This window comes from Lonchura striata, chromosome 18 (genome assembly GCF_050655825.1).
Source record: "Lonchura striata isolate lonStrDom1 chromosome 18, ASM5065582v1, whole genome shotgun sequence".
NCBI classification, from domain to species: Eukaryota; Metazoa; Chordata; class Aves; order Passeriformes; family Estrildidae; genus Lonchura; species Lonchura striata.
Genome location: NC_140720.1, coordinates 14,732,424 through 14,755,713, shown reverse-complemented (window position 1 = coordinate 14,755,713; position 23,290 = coordinate 14,732,424). Strand labels below are relative to the sequence as shown.

General features: G+C 52.8%; 2 protein-coding genes across 2 annotated transcripts in view; one reads left to right on the top strand and one right to left on the bottom strand.

The window, feature by feature from the left end:
• The window catches only part of UBE2O (ubiquitin conjugating enzyme E2 O), a 61,871-nt gene extending 53,034 nt beyond the window's left edge, over positions 1–8,837 (bottom strand). The window contains exon 1 of the mRNA XM_021541698.3: positions 8,428–8,837. Coding sequence (XP_021397373.3) covers positions 8,428–8,808 — 381 coding nt within the window. The 5' untranslated portion in view covers positions 8,809–8,837. The remainder of the gene's footprint in view (positions 1–8,427) is intronic.
• Positions 8,838–19,505: 10,668 nt separating this feature from the next.
• Positions 19,506–22,888, top strand: AANAT (aralkylamine N-acetyltransferase). Its single transcript, XM_085556972.1, has 5 exons — positions 19,506–19,781; positions 20,498–20,652; positions 21,243–21,788; positions 21,867–22,198; positions 22,292–22,888. Exons 1-3 carry the CDS (start codon positions 19,625–19,627, stop codon positions 21,546–21,548), a joined length of 618 nt encoding a protein of 205 aa, XP_085413098.1. The 5' UTR covers positions 19,506–19,624; the 3' UTR covers positions 21,549–21,788; positions 21,867–22,198; positions 22,292–22,888.
• The last annotated feature ends 402 nt before the right edge of the window (positions 22,889–23,290 follow it).

The following is a 23,290-nucleotide window of genomic DNA, read 5'->3' as shown; positions in this document are numbered from 1 at the left end:
AGATTTACACCTGAACTAACTTTTAAAACACTGAGTTACTCAGTTTAGCTCCTCACACAAGTGAAACCAAATCAAACTTGAGTTACTCAATGCCAAATGGTGTGTTTCCAAGTATCCCATTTCAACACATACACCAAATAACCAATGTATTGTGGCTCTGCCTGAGAGCAATTTTCCCAGACAAATCTCTAGCTGTAACTGCACTGAGGAATGTCAAAAAGTTTTTCCACTGAGCAGCCAGCTCATGCTCTTGAGCCCTGGAAATGGTCAAATAGAGAAAACACTAAGCATACACCAGGAAAACACCACCTGGCAGCACTAATGCTGGCTGTCTTACCCAGAGTCACCTGAGGGGAGAGTTTTTTGTCACCTTTCCAACACCACTGCCACATCAGAGCCCAGGAAATGCTTTGAAGATGAAAAGTGCTACTTATTTGCTAAGTATCCTTTATCAGCAGAAAAGCAGCACAGTTTCTTACACCCAAATGATTAATAAGTAAAGTTCTTTTATTCTCAAAGAAGTTATATCCTTTCAAAAGTAGGTAAAAAATAAATCAGTCATGATGGAACTAATTCCAGCTCACTGTATTAGTGTATTTTACTGAGCAGAAGATTCATCATCCACTGACAAATGACAACTGTACCCAGTCACTTCCACAGGAATAAGATACCAGAACTTCCAGCTCCAGGCTAAGAAAAATAGTTAAAAGCCTTAAGCCTCTCATCTTTTCAGCTGGTGATTAAATAGCCTTTTTCACTTGTCTGTCTCCAAACCCTTCCCTCACAAGCAGAAAAGCTAAAGGTTTTACAGGCAGCAGTAAGAGCAAACCACTGAGACTGTGTCTGATGTGTGCTGAATACAGAACCACACGGTACCACTGCTGCAGTTTTATTGTACAAAACCAATCCTGCTTAATGGACCAAGGGTATGGCTGTGCAGCTTCTCTTCAACTCAAGAGGCTGTAACCAGAGGCTGTGAAGTGATACCACTGCAAATGCAAGCTGAGCATGGTTTCCTTGTTCCTCATGTACTCCTGTGAATTTAATTTTTCCTGGCCTGGAAGCTACAGTAAGACACCAAGTGCTCCTGTCCTCTCCTGGCCTGCTCTGCTGCCAGTCCTTGGTCTCACCTCCTGCCAACAGCCTCCACACTGCCCATTCTTTCACACAGACAGCAGCAGCACCAGCTGTTGAGGAAAGAAACAGCAATCACGATTTTAAACACCATGGCAAAAGCATGGAAAAAAACCAGCTCTGCAATCTCAAAGAAGTCTACCTACCTAGAGCACCCAACATACATCATAAGGGAGCTGGTTCTTCAAACCCTTTGAAAAACTGGACAGATTATTTATGGTATAGCTTGATGTGTCCCACTTTCAAGATCTCAGCATATGTGCATAAAAAGCATTTTGTATCTTGGCTTCCACCTTGTATATCCAAGCAACCTCATACACCATGCCAACAGCTAACACGGTAAGCAAATCCAAAAACTCACCAAAACTACAGAGGCTTATGGAGATATTGGTCTAGAACACCACTTCCACACATCAATTATTCATTTGTTAAATTTTAGACCAGCAGGTCAGCAGGTCCATGGTGCACACTCTTATCTAACAGCATAGAAGCATCAATGCTATTTAGCTTAAGCTTCCCCAGTAACCTGAACTGAACTGCAGCTCCCTGCACTCAGAGTTTCTCTGGTACAACCTGCACCTGACTGATGGAAAAGGCTGAAGAAAGTATAAAAGTGATGCCATTTCTTTAAAAAGCAATCCAAAACATGTACAGAGGTAGAGATTTCTTAGTCTTCAGATCAGCCCACTCCCAACCCATGGTTTTGGCCTTGATCTACAGGCCATTCTGGGAGGGGAAGAAATTCCATCTGCAGGTACTTATTGGATCTGTCTCTCCATTAACGTGCTCTAAACCCTAATACAATTAAGGGCAGAAAACAAAGATAATATCACCTGCCCTTCCCCTTACCTCTCCTGCACATGCACATATCCAACACACTTACCAAATCCACATCCAGAACCATCATATTTGTTTCCATCTACAACACACGTGAAGATTTGAGCCCAGCAAATGTTCACAATTTCCTCTTGTGTCTTTTCCAAGGCTGGTCCAAATGCACCCAAACATGGAGCAGAAAGCACAGCAGACACATGACTCCATCCCTTTCTTTTAGCCAGATGTGCAAACACATGGGAGGTAACAATAACCCTGAAATGCTCAGGAAAATATGCTTTCTATCCAGAAATGCACCAAGGCTGTAAGTCTTGGCTGTAAGCACCAAGCTGGGCTGTGTGTACTCTGTACCACCACAGGCACAGGATCTTCTGAAATTCAGTCAGCACAGACCAGAAAAAGCATTAAAGCTAAAAAGACACCTGTCAACTTGAAACTCAGGCACATCTGAAAGTGCTGCAGCTATTACAGTAATCAGCAATCCCTAGCATCTTTACTGTCAAAACCACATGCTGTTGATAGTACTTGATATTTTTAATCACCTCTAACAATCATTACCCCTCAAAGTTTCCTGCTCCCTTCACAGAAACATTTAACATTCAGAAAGAAAAAACCCCTATCCCAGTCTCAGGATATTGTCATTAAGAGAAACTAAATTTTGCTTAACTTCATAAATTCAAGTTAGCATAGTATTTTTGATTCAGACATAAACATGCATATTTCTATTTAGCAGCCTAAAAGCAAATGGAAGAAAGCCCAAACATGACCATGGAGCCTCCCTTTAGGCTTTTTTTTTTTTTTCCCTAAGAGTTAACATTCTCGTACCTTGACACAGGTTTAAAGGTCTCAGGAATGGGACACACCAGCTACACATGGTGGAGCCTGAGCTGAGTTACAGGTCAAGCACTCTGGAGAACTACGTAAAACGCAGAAGCTGAGCCAGCATCTCACATCTCAGTTCCAGCAAAGTCAGGACTGCCAACCTCAAAAGGAAGCACAAGGATTTCAGCTCAAATGATCAGCTCCTGTACTTAGGATGACCTAAACACAGGTCCCTTTGGGCAAAGACCCTGCACATGGTGGGAGGCAAGAGCAGAATGGAAAAAATGAGGCAGGGTTTTCCTAAGTAGCATTTAGGAAGGTGTCATCACCTTCTGAGCCTTTGAAATCCCCCAAGCAATTAAACAGTCAAAGGAGAAGAGGCTTTTAGTTTTCCAAACACCAATTATTTCCCACACCAACACAGATGTTGAACATTAAAAATCATGTCTTTCCTCTGAAGAAAGGAGCTGAGGACAGCTGCCATAGGCAAGCAAGACCTTGTCCGAAACAGCATTTGTCAAAGCTGCTGCTATTTAACTTCAATAAAGAATCTTCAGCCAAAAAGAACTTTATAAAATTGCCTAAAGTCCTTGTTTTTGCCAAAGTCTGCACTGGAGCTGCATCGCATCAGCAAATAAATTTGTATGAGAAAGCTGCAGCAAAATGTCTCACCCACACAGGTATTTCAGAGCCTGTCACAGGCATCGATTGATTCCTTCTAAAGCTTTTAGTGCACATTAGTTTGTTTACTAGTCCTAAAAGCATTACTAATTTAGTTTGGGTTTTTTTTAAGCTATAGCAGCACACTGAAAGGGAGCACACCTTGGAAGAGAGCACATCACAAACACTGCTTGCTTGAGGACAGGCTTCATTAATTTTAAAAATAACACTCCTGTCTCCATTTGGAATAATTATAATAAATGACTTAGCCCAGATGGCCACTTTCAACTCCTGAATTACCAATTCACTCTGCACACAGTACACAAAGCAGTAACAGTGTACCATATTTAGTACTCCTGAGACTTCCACACTGTGAATTGTGCCGGATTCCACTTTTACAATAAAATATTAATGATGATCCCCAAGTCTGTATCACAAGAGCCAAACAAATCAAAGTAAAATGGGGAATTGACCCAAGGGTACCTAACCTTGCAATGGATACCCACAGGATGGAAAGGTCACACATTAATTGGTTCTATATTATGCAGAACTGCAAAAATTCCAGTAAACCTTTTCTCTTCTGTCTCTTAACAGCTACAAACATCAGGTGGTTTCAAAGAACCCCCCTGGGAGACTAACTGAAATGTCAGATGCAAGAAGAGGGTTAGATACAGCTTCCTCATGCAGTAAAACCCACTATTAATAGTTTATGGGCATGGGATTTGTGTGCTGCAACAGAACCAGAGTTTGGCTCTATGGCCAGCATTTCCTCACAGCCCCAGAAAGGATCCTGCTATCCCTCTTCACTTGCCCAGTGTACACACACTGCACTTCCAGATGGCAAACACCTCGTCAGGTTTGAAGATGGAAGATTTTTTACGGCTGTTTTCATGCCTCAGTTATAAGTAATTTGAAGAATCACTAGCTAGGATTAACATCTGAAGGGCACATGCTAGTGGGCTGGGATCCCAAAAGTGAGGGCTCAGAGTGGCTGTGAATGGACAGAGGGAAAACAGAGACTTTGGAGTTTATTCAGAAAGTCTTCCTGTGACCTTGTATTATATCCATGACCCAATATCTGAGGTCGGGAAATTACAGGAGTGAAGATTGGAAAAGAGCAGAAGGTCTGTTTGGGATGAAGTAGAGCTGAATTCTTGGAGAACCTTTTGGAGATAACATCAGATAATTCCCAGGTAATGAGTTTATCAGCCACCAGCTTATGTCTGAGGAGGCCTGATAGTTTGAATCTGTTTCCAAAGCAAAGTTGGATGAGGTATGATATTGTAAACGCAAGTGAACCCAATGGGAAGAGATGACAATGTCTAACTTAATTCAAAAGGCTGAATTATTTCTTTATTATAACTATGCTAAAATACATTAATATACTATATAAAAGGAGGATATTAAAACTATATACTACTTTCTCTGATGCTATTTCTAACTCTAACCCAACTCATGACCCTCTCTTGAGAGTCCAGACACAGGTGGATTGGACTGGCCATCAGGCTCAATCCTCACCAGGATCCAATCAAGCACTCACTCCAGGTAAACAATTTTCCAAACACATTCTACACCGGAAAAACAAGGAGCAGAAATAGAAATTGGTTTCTATTTCATTTCTCTCTGTGCACCTCTATGAAAAATCCTGAGAAGGAGAGAAATGTGCTTGCCACAGTAAGAGAGTCATCTAAACTAAATAATATTTTGGACCTTACAAAATAGGCTGCAAAAACCATCTTTTAAAATTGCACATGGACTCAGAGCAAACCTGGGCTCCTGCAATGGTCCCTACATATACATCAGCCAGACCTGCCTGTGCATCACACCAAGCCCTCACTCCCAGGGCAGGCACAGGGAACTCAGGAGGCCTGGCTGGCTGAAGGCCTTCAGATAAGGTGCTGAAACACAACACCTGCACTCTCCATTTCCCCCAGCTGCACAAGAGGCCTGTCTGCCCTGCCCAGGCTTTGTGAAAATGAAAGGTTGTAGGGAGTTCTGAGGCTTTCAGGGGAGAGGCAGGTGGAAGGACAGCAGCATTTTAAAGTCCCCAGAACCTGATTAATACCTAGTATGCTCAAGCATTCCCATAAACTCCCCAAAGGCAGCTCAAGTGTGCAGTAGGAGTGCTGAACTACAGCAGAGAGATCCTGAAATTAAAATTCAGCTGGGTCCCAAGAACTCTTGATAATTTATTTAAAAACAGCATCAGGTTTTCACAGCAGTTCACAGTACTCTCAAGCCTTCCTTCCAAATTATCTCCAGAGATATGGCATTAACCAGCCAGAGGAACTGCTCTGCAGATTTGTTGGGTCAGACAAGACATAGATGGTAAATATATTTGGAAAAGGAAGCTTTCTCCTTCCAGGTCTGCTTAGGTTTTACAATGCTCAGCGACAGTGATTTCCCAGTGTCTTAAATGGGTGATACTGCCATGGAAAGCAGGAAAGGAGCACTTGAAGCCACAGAGAAAGAAATCCTGGCTCTTTTTATTCACATAATTGTTATGCTGGGGAACATTGTTATCAACAGGGGAACCAAAGGCAGGAATGTGCTCACATGTGCAATTCTTGGAGGAGCTGGTGGGGTTTTGCACCAACTGCCGAGCTCTATCTCAAGAGAAAGTTTCTATTACTGACTAATATCAGTAATTGTGTGCCTGGGTTTAAGTGGCATTCTGCCTACCATTCCCAACAGGAAAGAGCAACAGCAAGCATTGAAACAGAACCAACAGCAAAAATTACTGGACAACCTACACCAAAAAAACCCCAAACTGTCCAAGAAAAGACAGGAAAGCTCAAGGATTAATTGGGTACAGAACACTGCTTTTGACCTTTGCACTGGAAGCCAAAGGTGCTGTTTCACTGGACTCAAACTTCCCAACAACTTTATTTCTCCTTCGGTTACAACACTTGCTCTATCCAGTACACATCAGGATTCCCAGATCCTGAAGCACCTGACAAACAGGAGGTAGACAGGCAGTCTTCTGTGTGGAATCAGGACCTGATACACTAAATAGATACACAAAAGCCCTGGCCCCAAGAGCACCTTTACCCTCTGCCCATTCCAGATTTAAGGGAAATAAAAGAGTGCAACAAGCATCCTCTGGAGTCCAGGGCTGAGCTGTCACCAGGACAGGTTAATGTTTTAAGGACATCAAATAAGACCCTCACAGCCAAAGATGCCAGAGAATCAGGCACAGCCAAAAGATGTACCTGTAGGCAACAGCACCAAAAACTTTAGACCCAGGAAAAACGTATAATGGTTTGTACCAGCAAGGACAATGACAAGCCTGTCAGGCTTACCTGGCTGGTTCTCACACATCAGTGGAACCCAAAAGAGACTGGGTCAGCAAACAGCTAAAAAACCCAATTATAACCACAAAACCATGATCAGTCCCACTGCATGTTTCCAGTGGCATCAGGTTTGTTTTCAGCAACCCCAAACTGCAGTGCAGACTGTACACAATGCCTCTCAATTTAGTTAGTGGGCTGCTTTCCAAAAAAAAAAAAATCAATAGAAGTACACCTAAATTTCTCTAGCACTCAGGAAACTTCTCTCCAGGGTCCATTACCTGAGTGGTAAAGGCACCTACACCAGGGCAGCAGCACTAAAAGGAAAAACAGAGACTGTTTATTTACATAAGTGTCTTTGATTTCTGATCCCCCTCAGTCCAGCTTCTTCTAACACTGCAATGGGTGTAGTTACCAAGTGACTGAAGTCAGAGCTAACACTTCTGGATTTAGGAACCCAACAGCACCAACTAAATCCACGGTTACTCACCCAAATGGAAGTGGCTTTGCTTAGATGCTGAAAACCAAACTGAACTTGGGACACATTTTTGCTGCAACAACACATGAAGATTTTACTGGAAGGCTGCAGTGATTGAATTGTGGAGTTTTTTCTAGGGAAAAGAGGTGGTTTTTTTTTTTTTTAAGGTAGAAATACATAACGTGGCAGTATCTTTTTCAGAATACCTGTTTTCATTTTCCTTATCTCCAAGCAGTCACGTGTCTAATGACACAACCACCTAAATTTAGCTCATTCTGTAGCGCTGGCAATCCTAGCGATGCCTTTAAGACTGCAACACACCTTTCTTCCTCTCAGTCTCCCCTCTCTGCTGCGGCGTGCGGGGCCGTTTCTTTGCCTTCTGCAAAGCAGACGGTTCTCCAGAAGCCTCCTGCTTTGCACTGCCAGCCCAGAGGAGCAGGGGCAGCCTGCAGGGACAGTGCAGCTCAGTGCAACGCCCATCCCTGGCAGCCCCTTTGTGCTCTATTACAGTGCCCCCCTCGCCTGCTTTTGTCTCCGAACTGTCAGTCAGCCTGGGCTAAAAAACCCCCGGCCAGACCAACTTTGCAAAGTGGGAGTATTCCAAGGCAGACCCACACCTTGTGCCTCGTCAGATATAATTAAGATGCCACAGATTTACGTGCAACTCATTAGCAAGGGGTAAATGCTCACGTAAACAAGGGCAGATCCAAACCGTGTTTGCTTCCTGCTGAAACCTTTATCCAGGGGTGGTTTCCCTGCTGGACTGCTGACTCCCCCTAGCACAGGCGGTGACGACACTGCTCAGTAAAGGCTGAGACACCGGCCTACAACTCCAGCAAGTAGGAGCTGTCTGGAAGTTGGCTCAAATCACCTTCACAGGCCCACTTCTCCTTCCGCCAGCGAGCCCCACCGCCTCAGCACAGCAGCCGTGCTCTGCCATCAGCGCAGGCAGCAGCAGCATCCACGCTGGGCGGCCAGAGCGAGCGTGGCGAAGGGAGGGAAGGGGATTTCACACTCCGGGGAACGCCGGCTGTGTGTTCTGGCTGCACGGGGCAAACGGGGCAGCGACCTCCCCCCCGCTCGGGAGCCTCCAACGCACCCGACCCCGCAGGCCCTGCCCCGGGAGGCCCCGGAGGCGGCGCCCCGGGCGTGCAACCGGCGGCAGCCCCGCGGGGAGGCCCCGGGCCCGCGCAGGCCGCCCCCGGTTACCTTGGTCTCCTTGACGTGCTGCTTGATGCCCTCCGGGTACCACTGCACCCGCACGTAGCCCCGCCGCAGCGGGCTGGCGCGGCCGTCCTCCCCGCCGCCGGCCCCGGGGCCTCCCGACTCGGAGCCGCCCGAGCTGGCGGCGCCGCCGGCCGCGGTCCCGCGCCCGCCCTCCTCGGAGTCCTCCTCCGAGTCCTCGCCGTGGATGAGGCGCACCAGGCCGAAGCGCACGGAGCCGCGGTAGCGGCCCGACACCAGGTCGTGGGAGAAGAGGAGGCGCTGCGAGCCGCCCGGCGGGGCGGAGAGGGGCAGCGCGGCGGGGGGAGCCGGTGGTGCCGGCGGTGCCGGCGGTGCCGGTGCCCCCTCCTCGGGCTGGTCCGCCATGGCGCCGGTGAGCGGGAGCGCGCGGCCGGCGGGAGGGGGAGGGCAGGGGAGGGGCGGCAAGTAACGGCCCAGGGGCGGGGCCGGCGGGGCCACGCCCACAGCCGGCACAGGCCACGCCCACCGCGGCGGGCGGGAAAGGGGCGGGGCCTGGCGGGACCGGGACCGGGACCGGGACCGGCCCCGCCGCGTTACCGGAGCCGGGGCGGGGCCGGCTTCGTCTGCTGATCCCGGGAACGGGGATTGCATCACCGGCCCCGGGGATGGGGGGATTGCATCACCGGCCCCGGGGATGGGGGGGTTTGCATCATCGGCCCCGGGGATGGGGGGGATTGCAGCATCGCCCCGGGGATGGGGGGTTTGCATCACCGGCCCCGGGGATGGGGGGATTGCATCGCCGGCCCCGGGGATGGGGGGATTGCATCACCGGCCCCGGGGATGGGGGGGATGGCATCACCGGCCCCGGGGATGGGGGGGATGGCATCATCGGCCCCGGGGATGGGGGGTTTGCAGCATCGCCCCGGGGATGGGGGGATTGCAGCATCGCCCCCGGGGATGGGGGGATTGCATCGCCGGCCCCGGGGATGGGGGAATTGCAGCATCGCCCCGGGGATGGGGGAATTGCATCGCCGGCCCCGGGGATGGGGGAATTGCAGCATCGCCCCGGGGATGGGGGGTTTGCAGCATCGCCCCCGGGGATGGGGGGGTTTGCAGCATCGCCTCCGGGGATGGGGGGTTTGCAGCATTGCCCCCGGGGATGGGGGGGTTTGCAGCATCGCCCCCGGGGATGGGGGGCTGCAGTGCATCGTTCTCTGACCCACAGGGGTGTGGAGCTGCTCTGCATCATCTCCAGGGATGGGGGGACGGCATCATCGCCCTCAGGGATTGGAGGGGCTGCATCTTCATCCCCAAGGATGAGGGGACTGCATCTTCATCCCCAAGGATGGGGGAGACTGCATCTTCATCCACAAGGATGGGGGGATCTGCATCTTCATCCCCAAGGATGGGGGGGACTGTATCATCGCCCCCAGGGATGGGGGCTGCAGTGCATCCTCCTCTGACCCACAGTGGTGTGGGGCTGCTCTGCATCATCCTCAAGGATGGGGGGGGGGTCTGCATCATCATCCCCAGGGATGTGGAGGGCTGCACTGCATCGTTCTCTGGTCCCTGGGCATGGGGGGCTGCACTGCATCATCCCATGAACCCCAGGGATTGGGAGGGGAGGCTGCATTGCATCGTCCCCAGGGATGGAGGATGCTGAGCTGCATCATCCCCTGGTCCCTGGAGATGGGGGGGGCTGCAGTGCATTGTCCCTGAGCCCCAGTGGTGGGGGGACACTGCACCTCATCCTCCCCGAGTTCTCAGTCACTGTGGGCTGCCCTGCATCACCTCCCCTCCCCACTGATGGGGGCTGTGCTGTTTGCAGACCCCTCAGCCTGGGCACAGGTGGGGGTCCACCCTGGCACTGCTCGATGCTGGGAGCTGTTCTCCAGCTGACATCAAAGCCTGGCCTTGCTTTTCATGGCTCCTAGAAGCCCTCATTAGCGTATGCAAATGAGCAGAATATTTGGCTTCATTGACTCTAAGGCTTTTCCCCCTCTGTCTGCAGAGATTTTGTAAACAGAGAAGTTTTTTTGAGCAGGTCCTGCTGCTCTGGCAGGCAAAGGACTAAAGGAATCCAAAATAGCCTTCACTGCCTATCTTTTAGCACAACACATTCTGCCTCTTCTCTTCCTGGACCTTCCTGCCTGTGCAGCACTGGCTTGAATATCACAAAAATGCCTGAAATCCTCAGCCTAATTTGTTCTCTTGCAGCAAACACTCCAGGAGCAGCAGAGCAGTGTTTTCTCTCTTGTTCTCTCCCTCAGACTGCTCTGCCTTGGCTGGATCAACCAACTGGCTTTCAGTTCACCTTCCAAGGTTTCTCCATTTAGGAAAAACAACCAGGATAAAGGTGGCCTGTGCTCACCTCCTACATTCTGGAACCCTCTCTTCAAGATTGGGATTTTCCAATCTTGCAAATGGCCCTAAAGCTCTGGGAAGCAGCTGAGACGATGCTGGGCAGGCAGTGTGTGGGTGATGGGTGCACTGGGAGCTCTGCCCAGCTCCTCACTGCCCCTGGGTGTGGGTGGCAGGGCAGCAGGATGCTTGGAGGGATGGAGAAGTACAAACTAACCCTGTCCTGCCTCCAAATCAGGGAGCTGCAGGCAGTGAAGCCCTCTAGCCCCTTCCTGCTCCCAGGCCAAGCCAGCCTCCACCCCAGCATTTAATCTCTCCCTGTTAATGAGAAAGGCAGTGTTTTAATGTGATTCCTTGCTGGAGCATTTTTGGCTTCAACCCCAGGGATAAGAAACAGAATGGAGCTAAAAGGGACCATTGGGTGGCTAAAAAGCATCATGCCCCACAGGGAAAGGCAGTTTAAATACCCCCTCAGTGCCACTGTGGATTTACAGCGGTTTCTAGGGATGTGCTCCTGGGAATACAGACCTACATCCACGTGCCCTGACCTCTTAGGACAAGCTGTAGAGTTGATAGGCAGCATTCAGAACTTCTAGAGCATGAGTGTCTCTGGCATGAGGATTTCACCCTCTGACCATTGTTGTGCTGGAGGGGGGAGTATGACACATTTCCCCAGGGCGTTCATCCAGCCACTTGGAGCTGTGGACAAGGTAGCAACTCCTCTCCCTCTGTAGCCAGGGAGAATTGTGCCTTTGTGGGAGCAGAATCAGGCCTTTGAGAAAGGCAGAAGGTGCCCTTTGATTCATTTAATCTGATGCCATGTCTTCTCGAGGTTTCAAAGCTGAGCTTTATCCAACACAGCGATAAATGTACATCTCCTTAATGTACATTGCAACAGCCACTAATAAAATATAGATACAGTAATGGGCACAATCATATGTGGAGATGGAAACTGTCCCTCTTCAGGGCTATTATGTGCTGAAGAGCAGTGGTGGGGTTTCAGGTAGCCACAAATAGCCATGAAAACAATCACATTATACCCCTGACCGGGCTGACGGCAGGGGGATTATAATGGGGACAAGTCAGGGCTGTTTGCTCGTTAGCAGGAGTCGAGCCGGGTGTGTTTTTGCACTCTGATCCCTGCTGGAGCTCTGATATGCTTCCCTCAGGAAGTGGCACTGAAGGAGGACTGATTGCTTTTTTAGGACACAACAGCCCAGGGCCTTGGCTGTCACAATATTGACAGCCCGCAGATTTTACAGTGCCTGGGTGTCAAAATGAGCCTCTCCTATTTAACATCACTATTCAGATGTCTGCTGAGGCACCTCTGCAAGTCCACATCACCCAGCAAAACACGCAGGACTTGTGCAAAGTGACACATGCCAAGCAGCCTCGCTGCCTGTTTAGGGACAATTCTTGCTGGTAAGGCTGTTTTGGGAAGGGACGGCCTTTACTCTGCAGGAGAACATCCTCCCTGGAACCAAGCTGTCCCTGTGATCTAACCACCTTATGGCACTTAGGTTAGATCACCAGCGTCTCCCTGCTGAGATACTGCTGCCCGGAGGGTGTGTCAGAGTTCCCAGAGGGTGCCAGAATACCCAGAGGGTGCCAAGATGCCCAGCAGGTGCTGGGACACCCGGGATGCCCTTTATCTCCCTGTAGAGATACTGGTGAAAAGCAAGCCCTGTCCTTCCTCCTCGGTTCTCTCCCAGGGCCTTTTTGCTCAGGGATTAAGGGCCAGGTGCTGGGGTGCCCAGAGGGTGCTGGGGGGGCCTGCCAGGTGATACCCACAGGATACAAAGAGGTGTGGCAGGTGTAAGGACGCCAGCAGGGTACCAGGATGTCTGCTGGGTGTCGGGGATGTGTGCCAGGCTCTGGGATGTCCACAGGGACTGGAATGCCCGCTGGGCGCCGGGATGCCCACGGGGGATGCCCGCAGGGTACCAGGTACGCGGGGCCGGCGGATGCTCCCGGATCCCGCGGCGTCCTCTCGGTGCCGGTGCCGGGCTGCGGCGGGGCTCTGGTGCCACCTCGTGGGCTGTCGCCTCCCGGAGGCTCCGGTGTGGCGGGGGGAGCGGGTGGCACCGGCCCGTGGCTCCCCCGGGGCAGCGGCTCCGCTCGGAGCCCCGCGGCTGCCGCCGGGCTCCGCTACAGGTGAGCGCTCCGAGCCCTCTGCTCCGCTCTGCAGCCCTGCTTGGCCAGTCCTCACGGCGTTTCCCTCTTCTGCTGCTTCGCAGAGGCGCAGAGACCCTGTCCTTTCCCTGCTGGGAGGAGCCGGTGCCTTCAGGAAAGGTCTTTCAGAGCAGCTCGTGTCCCAGGGAATGCCTCCAGAGCCTCCCACAGGGAGAGCTGGGGGTTTGTCTTCAGCATCACGCAGACAAACAGCTCAGCAGGAGTCCCTGTGTCCCCATTAACACCGGGGAACAGAAATATGAGCAAGTGTTGCAGCATATGGCAAGCCTTCATCCTGTCTCTGTGAGCCCAGAGAGCCTCTGGAGGCTGGGTGGGCAGGGAAGGAGATGGTCTGGGAGTTCCCTTCCACCTCAAGCCATTCCCTGGTCCTGCAGCCATCGTGATTACCCAGCCCTTTCCTCTCTGGTTGTGCTGTCCTGACCAAACACTGCTGGGTCTCCTACAAAAAACTCAGAGCAGCATCACCTTGTACATGAACAACTCGATGTGAGCATGAGCCTCCTCCTCTCCCTCCTCTCACCCTTTTCACTGAGACCAGAACTCCCCCAATGGGGTTGGTCCAGGCTCAGCCTTGCCCTCCAGGACTTTTCTTCCCCGTGGGTGGCATCTGGTCCCCAGCCATCTCCAGGGGTCACCCGGGCTCCCAGCAGCGGTGTGCCAGGGCTGGATGGAGGGCAGGATGCCCCAAGCCTTGCCAAGCTGCTGGAATCTCCTCTTCCCAAAGCCAGGCTGGCTCTAAACTGCTTGGAGCTCTGGGTCTGGAGGGTGGAGCTGCCACTGCTGAGCTCCTTCCCAGCTGCCCAGCCCTCTCCTCCCAGAGAAGCTCCTGCAGCCCCCACTGACCCCCTTTCCCCCAGGGAGTGTGCCATGAGTGGCCGTGACCTAGTTACAAACCCCAGATCACAGAGAGGAGAGGAGGTTAATCACCAGCAGTGCTGTGCTCCGGGGAGGGGGCAAAAGAGGTCCTGGCTGGGTCCTGGCACCCATCTCAGGTTGCCATGGCCAAGCAGACATGGCTGAAACCATCTGTCAGACTTGTTTGCTCTCCTTTCTCAAAGGTGGAAGTGCAGGGAGATACACCAGGCCTGCACAGGCACGTGTTAATCTACTGCAGGTCAAAGCCAGAGTTCAAAGCCTGCTCCTCTAACCATGACTGAGAACCCAAAAAAGCTGTGAAGTAGCATCCTTTCATCCCTTCATTCCTTCCCCAGCTCCCTGAGAGTGTCTGTGGAGAGAATCAGTCCTGCCACTGATGGGCCAAAGGGAATATACCAGAGGAAAGATATATACATGTATATTTGCATGTTATTCATATTATAGATATATATATAAACACTTGAGAGCACAGAGCAGAATTAGCTCCTCCAGGGCCTGTTCAGAGCATGGGGCTGGGGCTGGCCACCCTCCACAGGAGCTCTGTATTGCTGTTTTGAAAGAACAGCAGCTGGCAGGTTCCTTAAACCACAATGTCCTGCTCCAGATGAAAGGCTGGAAGCACGCTGGCTTCTCAGGAGCTGCTGGTGAATTAAAACCACTCCTGGCAGCTTGAGATGGAGCACTGGGGAATTGAAGCAGCAGGTGGGAAACGTGGCAAGTGCTGAGAATACAGAGCATGTCCAAAGAGCCACGTCCTGCTGGGAAGTTACAGCAACAACAGGCACCAGCACGAGTGGTGAAAAAGGAGGTGAGGGAAAGGGAAATCGGAGCCCACAGCTGACCTTGCAGCAATGCCAAACTGCAGAGCCCTGCTGTTAGGTCACTGCCAGGAAAAAAGCATCTTCTTGGAAACATGGGTCCTGAGGAAGCTGCTAAACAGGGATGTAAACAGCATCCAGCTTGGGAATTATACAATTACGTGAGTCTGAGAGAGAAACCCCTCCAAGGGCGTCACGCAGGGAAGGATCCCGGTGCCCTCTGAATGCCGTGATGGCAGACCCGGCCTCCAAGGCAGGGCTGCAGACACCACAAGCAGCTTAATCCGGGATAACGGGGCACGGAGCAGCTGAGGAGCCCCTGAGCTGCGTGTGCACGGCTTCATCCCCAAACCCTGGCAGACAGGGGGGCCACCAGTGATTCATCTGCCTCCCACATGTCGCCCCTCGCAGCAAACCCTCCCCGGGGAGGATTGCTCTTTTCCTGAGTGGGTGCTCCAACAGAGGGACCAGCCCTGGGCCTCGCTGACAGCTCGGGGCTCTTTGAAGATGCTGAGAGAGCTCTAAATATGCAAATCTAGGCACACTGCTGTGGCTCTAATTTAATGGAGTTGTTGACCCTCTGCAGCTGTGTGGGAGCAGGAAGAGACAGGCTGGAATGCGGCATCCCTGATTGACTATTCCAGCCACGGGCCAACCTCTGCTGGGCTGGGCTGTTTTAATGGCTGGGACTTGCTCCAAAATGCCATTTCTGAAGAGCAAAAAGCTGCTGGGTCATATTTCTGTTTCGATTCAAAGAAAAAATTTAAAAGAGAGTGATAAGGGTGTAGTTCTAGGTAATTTTGCCCATAGCTCTAAGCTAAAGCAGGTCCAGAGCTGCCCTGGAAATGTCTCCAGCAGAGCAAAGCCAGCTCTGCCTCCTGCTCCAGGCTTCTTTCAGGATTGCATCTGGTTCCCAATGATAACTATGATGCCAATATCATGCTCCTGCCTGGGATAATCTCTCTTTTATTACATGTGTTCTGATGGAGACAAACATTGCTGGTTCTGCCTGTCCAGTTTCTTATGTAACAGCTCCCAGGGACAGAGGGCTGCATGGGGGAGAGATGCTTGGATTTTGGAATAAACTCCTTGGGCAAGAAACCTGCGATCTGACTCCCCGTCCTAAAAGGAGTCAGCTGAGAAACTCCCCCCTGCTCAAGCCCAAGCCATGATCGTGCCTGGCACAACCAGCAGCCTCCCCATCCATCCCCAAATAAAGCTCATCCACTCTGGGCAGGGCTGCCTTTGGCTTCCTGCGGGCTCCTGATGCTGCTGGAGAGGTCAGGAGCAGGCACAGGACCGTGCTCCCTTTCCTGGCTGAGTCCCCTGCTGTCCCTGCCCAGCCCACAGAGCAGAGCAATCAGCTAAATGCTTTATCCCTCTGTGGCCAGTCACACCAGGAAAAAAAAAACCAAAACAAAAAACAAAAAAAAACCAACAAAAAAAACACGAAACAAAAAACCCCTATAGTGATCCCTTTGCTGGCCTGACACCTTAAAGCCTCTCACCTCTCCCTGTCTTTCATCGGAGTTCTAAACTCCTTAGGATGTCATCACGTGCTCCATAAATAACAAATCTATATAAGCAGGGGCTGTGAGGGATGCAGCAGACAGAGGAGGGGAGGCAAAAACCCGGATCCTCCCTGGAGGCAGGAGGGCAGGGCTCAGCGACCTGGCTGGTGAGTACCCACATTCCTGTCACATCCCAGGGACACTGACAGCCTTGGGGACAGCTGCTGGTCCCCTGGCCACTGCGGCTTGCTCCTGTGTCCCATTTCCCCAGAAGGGTGGGAGGTTGGCATACAAGGCTTGGCTTGCTGAGAAGTGGTTTTGGCACAGGGCAGGGTGTGACTCTCATCCCAGCTCCTGTCTCACCCCTACACTTCCAACACGTGCTTCCAAAATTCAGCTGCAGGGACTCTTCTCACTGAAACCCTCACTGTTCTCTGGGCTCTTTCACACAGAGTATTTGATTTTAAGACTGGGTGAATAACTCTGTCCTGTCAACTAATTTTAAAAATCCAGCTCCAAAGCCAGGCAGACAATTCATAACTTAGTAAAAGATATTGCCAGGGGGGTTCTGTGCACCTGCCTGTTTATTTGCCTGTGAGCATCTCTCTGTACTGTGGGGATGCTCTCATTTCTGGTGCACAAACACAAGTAATGGCAGGAAAAATGTACAGAGCAAGCTCTTGGTTCAGTGCTATGACACACAGACACAGTGGGCTCATCTCAGGCAGGTCTGGCAAGGAGTCACAGCACAAAACCCAGCCTGGGGTATATGTGACTTGAACAAATACAGAAGGCTTTGTTGGAGCATCAGAGGACAGATAAGCCACGGAGAGGGAATTTTCCTCATTGCTGTTTCTCACTTACTCTGGGACCTGGGCAGAGTTTGTTTCACTTTTGCAGGTTTGATGATTCCCATGGTACCCCCGTGGCTGTGCAGGGCTCCTGGTTTCTCCAGGGTTAGGGAGCGCTGTTGGTTCCTCTGTGCTCTGCAGGTTCTATGTATCCCCCCTCCCCAGAAGACCTTATACTCTTCAGGGAGCTGAGAAGCAAAGCAAGAAGTTCATTTCCAGAAAACAAACAAATATATCAACCCTTCAGCTGCATAACCTGGGTTGTCAGCAATAATGTGCTGGAGGGGAAAAAATACAAGGAAAACAAGCAAGGAGCAACCTTTCCCCTTCCCTGACTACTGCTCCAGGGTGTTGCTGGTTGGGGTCTCAGGCAATTTCTAAGAATAACTGAAGGGATCTGATTGCCCTTTCCCAGTTTTCTCTAACGGGATCGGAGCAGCCACTTAAATACAAGGTTTTGAACCTTCAGCTCTGTGGATGTCTCTGTAGAGACTTGCTGTGACTCAGTTGTTTCCAGCCTCCACATGCTCTGGGATAAAGACTTGCTCTTGGGCACTGAGCACTGAACGGTGCCTGCTGGAGAGCAAACAGCCCTGAGGAACCTGGGCAGGTGGAAGGTGTCCCTTCTCCCTGCAGGGGGCTGAACTGCATGACCTTGAACAGTCCTTTCCAACCCAAACCACTCTATGATTCCACTGTCCAGCTCCGTAATTCCCATGGGAACTGAAATTCTGGCCCTGCCTGCCATATTCAGCTGCCCTCTCTGCCCTGCCATATCTGCACAGCCATCCCAGCCTGATCCAGCAGCATCCCCAGAACTCACCCCAGGCACTCCCCAGATCAAACCACCACTGCATTTTCAAGGTCCCCTGAGCTTACCCTCTTGCCTACTCTGGGATTTATTCATGCAAATGAATCCCTAATCCAATTAGTAGGACGAGGAGTTCCAGAAGATTTGATAATAAACTCTACAAACATTAGACCCACCCCCCACTCCCCCAGCACCCCACTTTCCCTGCCAGCTCACCCTGCTTTACTTTCCTCCTGCAGGAGCATGAACCATCCATTCCCAGCATGAGTTCTGTCGGTCCTTGGTGGCTGGAATGAGCCCTGGGGATGCTAAATAATTCCTCTGCCAAGGAAACCCTCTGTCCCTGATGGATCTGCTCCCTTAGATACACACCCACAGCCAAACCAGCGATTCATTGAAAATAAATCCTGACCACCCTGTCTCACCTCGGGCTGCATAAGACTGGCATTTCAAGCATCCAGCCCTTGGCATTTCAGGATGGAAAATTCCCAGCTTGAGCCAGTTGTGCCCTGTGCAACGTTTGTGCTGGTAATGCTTTTGTTTCCATAAATCCTATTAGCTGGAGGCAAGCCTATAATTAGCAGGGAAAGCCAGCACCTCTGAAACAATAATCAAAAATGACCCAGCTTTGCTCTGGCTTCACTGGAAATTGCTTGCATATTGCTCTGAGTTTGGATAGATGGTTGAATGGTTGGCTCTGATAGCCATTCCCACAATTTCTGTCTGCAGAATGCGTGTGCTTGGTGAAGTTATTCACTCAGTTTGCGGTTCTCTCTGGGTTTATTAACTCAGTTCACTCACACGTGAAAGCAGAGGCAGATTGAAGCTACAGGCTCTGATCCAGGTCAAGGGATTTGTCTGGGCTGTGCAGAATGGGTCTGCCAGATGCCCTTGGGTGCTGGTGACCCTCTTGGAGGAACCTGTGTTGAAGGTGTTGAGGGTGGAGTGTCATGGTGTCCGGTGTCTGGTGGGATCATGCTACCCCAAGCTGCTGGGGCGGGGGGCAAAGCCTGAGGCCACCTCACCAGGGAGGACAGCCAAGGCTTTCAGCCTCAGTCACCTGCTCAGCCCTGCCAGGGAGCCACTCTGTGAGGTGGACATGACCTGAGAAACCAACAGAGGTTGAGCTGTGACACTCACCTGCTCAGTGAGCCAGAGAAAGAGGTAAATCCTGTCAGCCTGTGCTCTGGAGGAGGTGGCTCTGGCTGCCTGGTGTGTGTCCCTGTCAGGGCACCTCTGTGACCTCTGTGACAGCTGTGCTGTTCCAGAAGCACCAGAGCATCACAGGGAACTTCCACACAGATGCTTCTTTTACAGCTCTTGCCTTCCTGTGGGCACATCCCACCCTGCCTGTCCCCAGGGCAGCAGCTGGACTTGCTGCAGGGTTCTCCTGCCCATCGCGCTGCCTGCTGCTGACATGTCAGTGCTGGGCAGGATGCTCAGCCCCACGCCTGCTCCAGCTCTGGCAGCTCTGGCCCCTCTCCCTGCTCTGTCCCACCACCCGATCACTGCTTTGTCCCCCTGCTCCCTGGGGCTAGCTCAGCTCACAGCCGCTGCCAGCCTCCTGTGCCCCTCGGCTCACAGCGCGGGCAGCTGGGCTCACTGCGGGCGGATATTTGCTGTCCATACAAACACAAACATCCACAGGAAAAGGGGGGCAAGCCGCTTAATCCTGTCTGCGAACAACAGCTACTCCCACTGGCTGACAGCGCTGGAGGAGCTCGGCTGGAATAAAGGCTGTGGGAGCCCAGCCGAGGGAGCGGTGGGAAGCCAGGCAGGAGGAGGAGGAGGAGGAGGAGGATGTCGGCACTCGGCGCCCTGCCCTTCCTGAAGCCGGTCCAGCTGCGCTCGCCCCGCAGCTCGCCCGGGGGCCAGCGCCGGCACACGCTGCCCGCCAGCGAGTTCCGCTGCCTCAGCCCCGGGGACGCCGCCAGCGTGTTCGAGATCGAGCGCGAGGGTAAGGGCGACGGGGGAGCCTGCCCGGTGCCCTCAGCTGCACCCCTCGGCATCCTGCTTCCAGGCTCCTGTGCTCCTTGTAAAGGAGAATTCCCCTGCGGGTGCCCTCGTGGGAAGGATGCAGTGGCCGCGGCTTGTGGCCAGGCCACCCCGACGAGGTGGAGGAACTGTGGTTAATGAGCTGGAGAACCACGGCCCCAGCTCGCCCCGGGAGGTGATGCTGAGTAGGACCAACTGAGCGAGGAGCAGCTCTCCCAAAACCCTGTGAAAGGATAGGAAAAGGGGAAGTGGGAGGAAGGACACCATGCTCTGCCTCCTGCTGCACAGGGGCATTTTGAAGTGCCACCCTGGCAACCTTTCCCTGTTTCCTTCACCATAGGTTCCCTCACCCAGCCTATTTCTCCCTCCTCTCCAAGGGCAGGGGCAGCCAGGAGATGCTGAGAGGGAGGGCTCCATTCAGCACCTGCTGCTGTAGCTCTGGAATCAGCAGAGTTAGGAGCTGGTCACTGGGCCATGGGGAACTGCTCCTGGAGAAGCAGAACTGCTCCTTGGAACCATCTGTGTCCCTCAGAACTCCTTTAGCCCTAGTAGGCAGCAGGACACATGCCATCTCTGCCCATCACATCCCACTTTGCCTCTCCTACATCAGTGCTGGGAGTGTTTCTGGGTCGGGTGTGCTTTGTCTCTCTCACTGAGTTCACCACTGCCCCTCTCCAGCCTTTATATCGGTTTCTGGGGACTGTCCCCTGCACCTGGACGAGATCCGCCACTTCCTAAACCTGTGCCCGGAGCTGTCCCTCGGCTGGTTTGAGGAAGGGAGGCTCGTGGCATTCATCATCGGCTCCCTCTGGGACCAGGAGAGGCTCAGCCAGGTATGACCCAGCTCTTCCCACCTCGTGCACCACCAGGGAGGCATCAGCTGGTTTGAGGGCAGCAATCCAGGACCCCTTGGGGCACCTCAGCCTCAGGAGAGAAGGAGCAAATCCAGCCTCAGGTCATTCAGTGAAGGGGGGATAAAGGCAGGGGTGACTCTGCCCTCAGGCAGGATCAGGAGCTTCCATGGATCCAAGTGTTTTGGTTCTCCTTCTGCTAGAGACCCTCCAAACCCTGTCTCCTCCCAGGGAGGGGTTTGAGTGGCCCATCAGGGCACCAGCCCTGCCAGAGCCTGGGGACCAGAAAAAGCTCTCTGGGACCCTGCTACTCCCAAAATCTCCCACAACTACCTGCTACGGGGCTGCTCTGGTAGAAACGAACTTTCTCATTAATTAATTCAAACCACGCAGTTAAAAAATATGCCAACCAATTCCCCTCAACATTCATTTTAAAATTAAAAACCCTCCTCGGACGATGGGGGCGAGGGATGAACAGGGATGGGGAGGATGTGGAGCCTGCTCCTTTGGGGTGGGAATAAGGAGCAGGACGGGACTCGCTGGTGGTGCCAAGTGCCGTTTCCCCCTCGCAGGCAGCACTGACCCTGCACAAGCCGCAGGGCTCGGCCGTGCACATCCACGTGCTGGCCGTGCACCGCGCCGTGCGCCAGCAGGGCAAGGGCTCCATCCTGATGTGGCGCTACCTGCAGCACCTGCGCTGCCTGCCCTGCGCCCGCCGCGCCCTGCTCATGTGCCAGCCTTTCCTCGTGCCCTTCTACCAGAAGTGCGGCTTCCAGGCGCTGGGGCCCTGCGGCGTGACCGTGGGCGACCTGGCCTTCGTGGAGATGCAGCACCCGGTGCGGGGACACGCCTTCATGCGCAGGAACAGCGGCTGCTGAGCCCCTGCCCTGCTGCCCGGGGGGATGAGAGGCTGCAGCTGCTCCCTCTGCCACATCTGCCCGCCAGCCACACCAGCCCGGCCCCATCCCATCCCTGCAGGGCTGGGCACGGGAATTCCTGCCAGATCCTGCTGGAAGCATCAGCTCCCCCGGCTCAGCTTTAGCCCGGGCTGTGCTGAAGCAGAGCTAAACTACCTGGGCTGTGCTAAGGCAGAGCTCAACTCCCCGGGCTCAGCTTTAGTCTGGGCTGTGCTAAAGCAGAACTAAGCTACCTGGGCTGTGCTAAAGCAGAGCTCAAATCTCTGGGCTCAGCTTTAGCCTGGGCTGTGCTAAAGCAGAGCTCAACTCCCTGGGCTCTGTTTTAGCCTGGGCTGTGCTAAAGCAGAGCTCAAATCTTGGGCTCAGCTTTAGCCTGGGCTGTGCTGAAGCAGAGCTCAGCTCCCCCGGCTCAGCTTTAGCCTGGACTGTGCTAAAGCAGAACTAAGCTACCTGGGCTGTGCTAAAGCAGAGCTCAAATCTCTGGGCTCAGCTTTAGCCTGGGCTGTGCTAAAGCAGAGCTCAAATCTCTGGACTCAGCTTTAGCCTGGGCTGTGCTAAAGCAGAGCTCAAATCTCTGGGCTCAGCTTTAGCCTGGGTTGTGCTAAAGCAGAGCTCAAATCCCTGGGCTCAGCTTTAGCCTGGGTTGTGCTAAAGCAGAGCTCAAATCTCTGGGCTCTGTTTTAGCCTGGGCCGTGCTAAAGCAGAGCTCAAATCCCTGGGCTCAGCTTTAGCCTGGGTTTTGCTAAAGCAGAGCTCAACTCCCTGGGCTCTGTTTTAGCCTGGGCCGTGCTAAAGCAGAGCTCAAATCCCTGGGCTCAGCTTTAGCCTGGGCTGCGCTGGCAGGTCTGGCTGGGCTGCAGGGCCACCAGCCCCCTGGGATGGAAAGGCTTTGCCCTGGGAACAGCTGGGGGCTCTGCTGGTTTGGGGACACTTCCACCCACCGTGGTTTGCTGAGACACCCAGCAGAGCCCCTGCAAACATGTGCCACAGCCTGGCACCCCTCCACCATCACCACCACCACGAGAGGAGCAGAGCATGGCCCAGTCCCCCTGAGCAGCCCCCAGACCAGACAGGGGCCATGGCAGACACCCCCTGCCCACAGACATCCTTCCAGCCCCCTTGGAGCACACTCCCAGCCCACAGCCATCCTCAGCTGCACACTGAGGAGCCTCCCCAGGGAACCAGTCCAAATTATGGTCCTCCCTGTCCCAGACCCACAGCCAGACCAGGAGAATCCTTCTGCAAACAACTCAGGTTGTTGGAAAGCAGCAAATAAAGACGTGGTGGTGATTTTCTACACAGCCCATGTGTGTTCCTGCCCTGATTTCATCATGACCTCACCACAATGGGCAGAGGGAGGGCACCAGCTGGTTTGAGGGCAGCAATCCAGGACCCCTTGGGGCACCTCAGCCTCAGGGGAGAAGGGGCAAATCCAGCCTCAGGTCATTCAGTGAAGGGGGGATAAAGGCAGGGGTGACTCTGCCCTCAGGCAGGATCAGGAGGTTCCATGGATTCAAATGTTTGGCTTCTCCTTCTAGAGACCCTCCAAACCCTGTCTCCTCCCAGGGAAGAGTTTGAGTGGCCCATCAGGGCACCAGCCCAACTTGTCCTCCCTCCCTGCCACACCAGCCATCACCAGAACAACCAGAATCCCCCAAAAGTGCTGCATCCCCATGCCCAAGAAGGGAGAAGAGACCTTGTGC

Coding starts and splice junctions, on each gene's coding strand:
- AANAT (XM_085556972.1), top strand. CDS start 19,625: ATGTCGGCACTCGGCGCCCTGCCCTTCCTGAAGCCGGTCCAGCTGCGC. Junction 19,782..20,497: donor GTTCGAGATCGAGCGCGAGG/GTAAGGGCGACG, acceptor GCCCCTCTCCAG/CCTTTATATCGGTTTCTGGG. Junction 20,653..21,242: donor ACCAGGAGAGGCTCAGCCAG/GTATGACCCAGC, acceptor TCCCCCTCGCAG/GCAGCACTGACCCTGCACAA.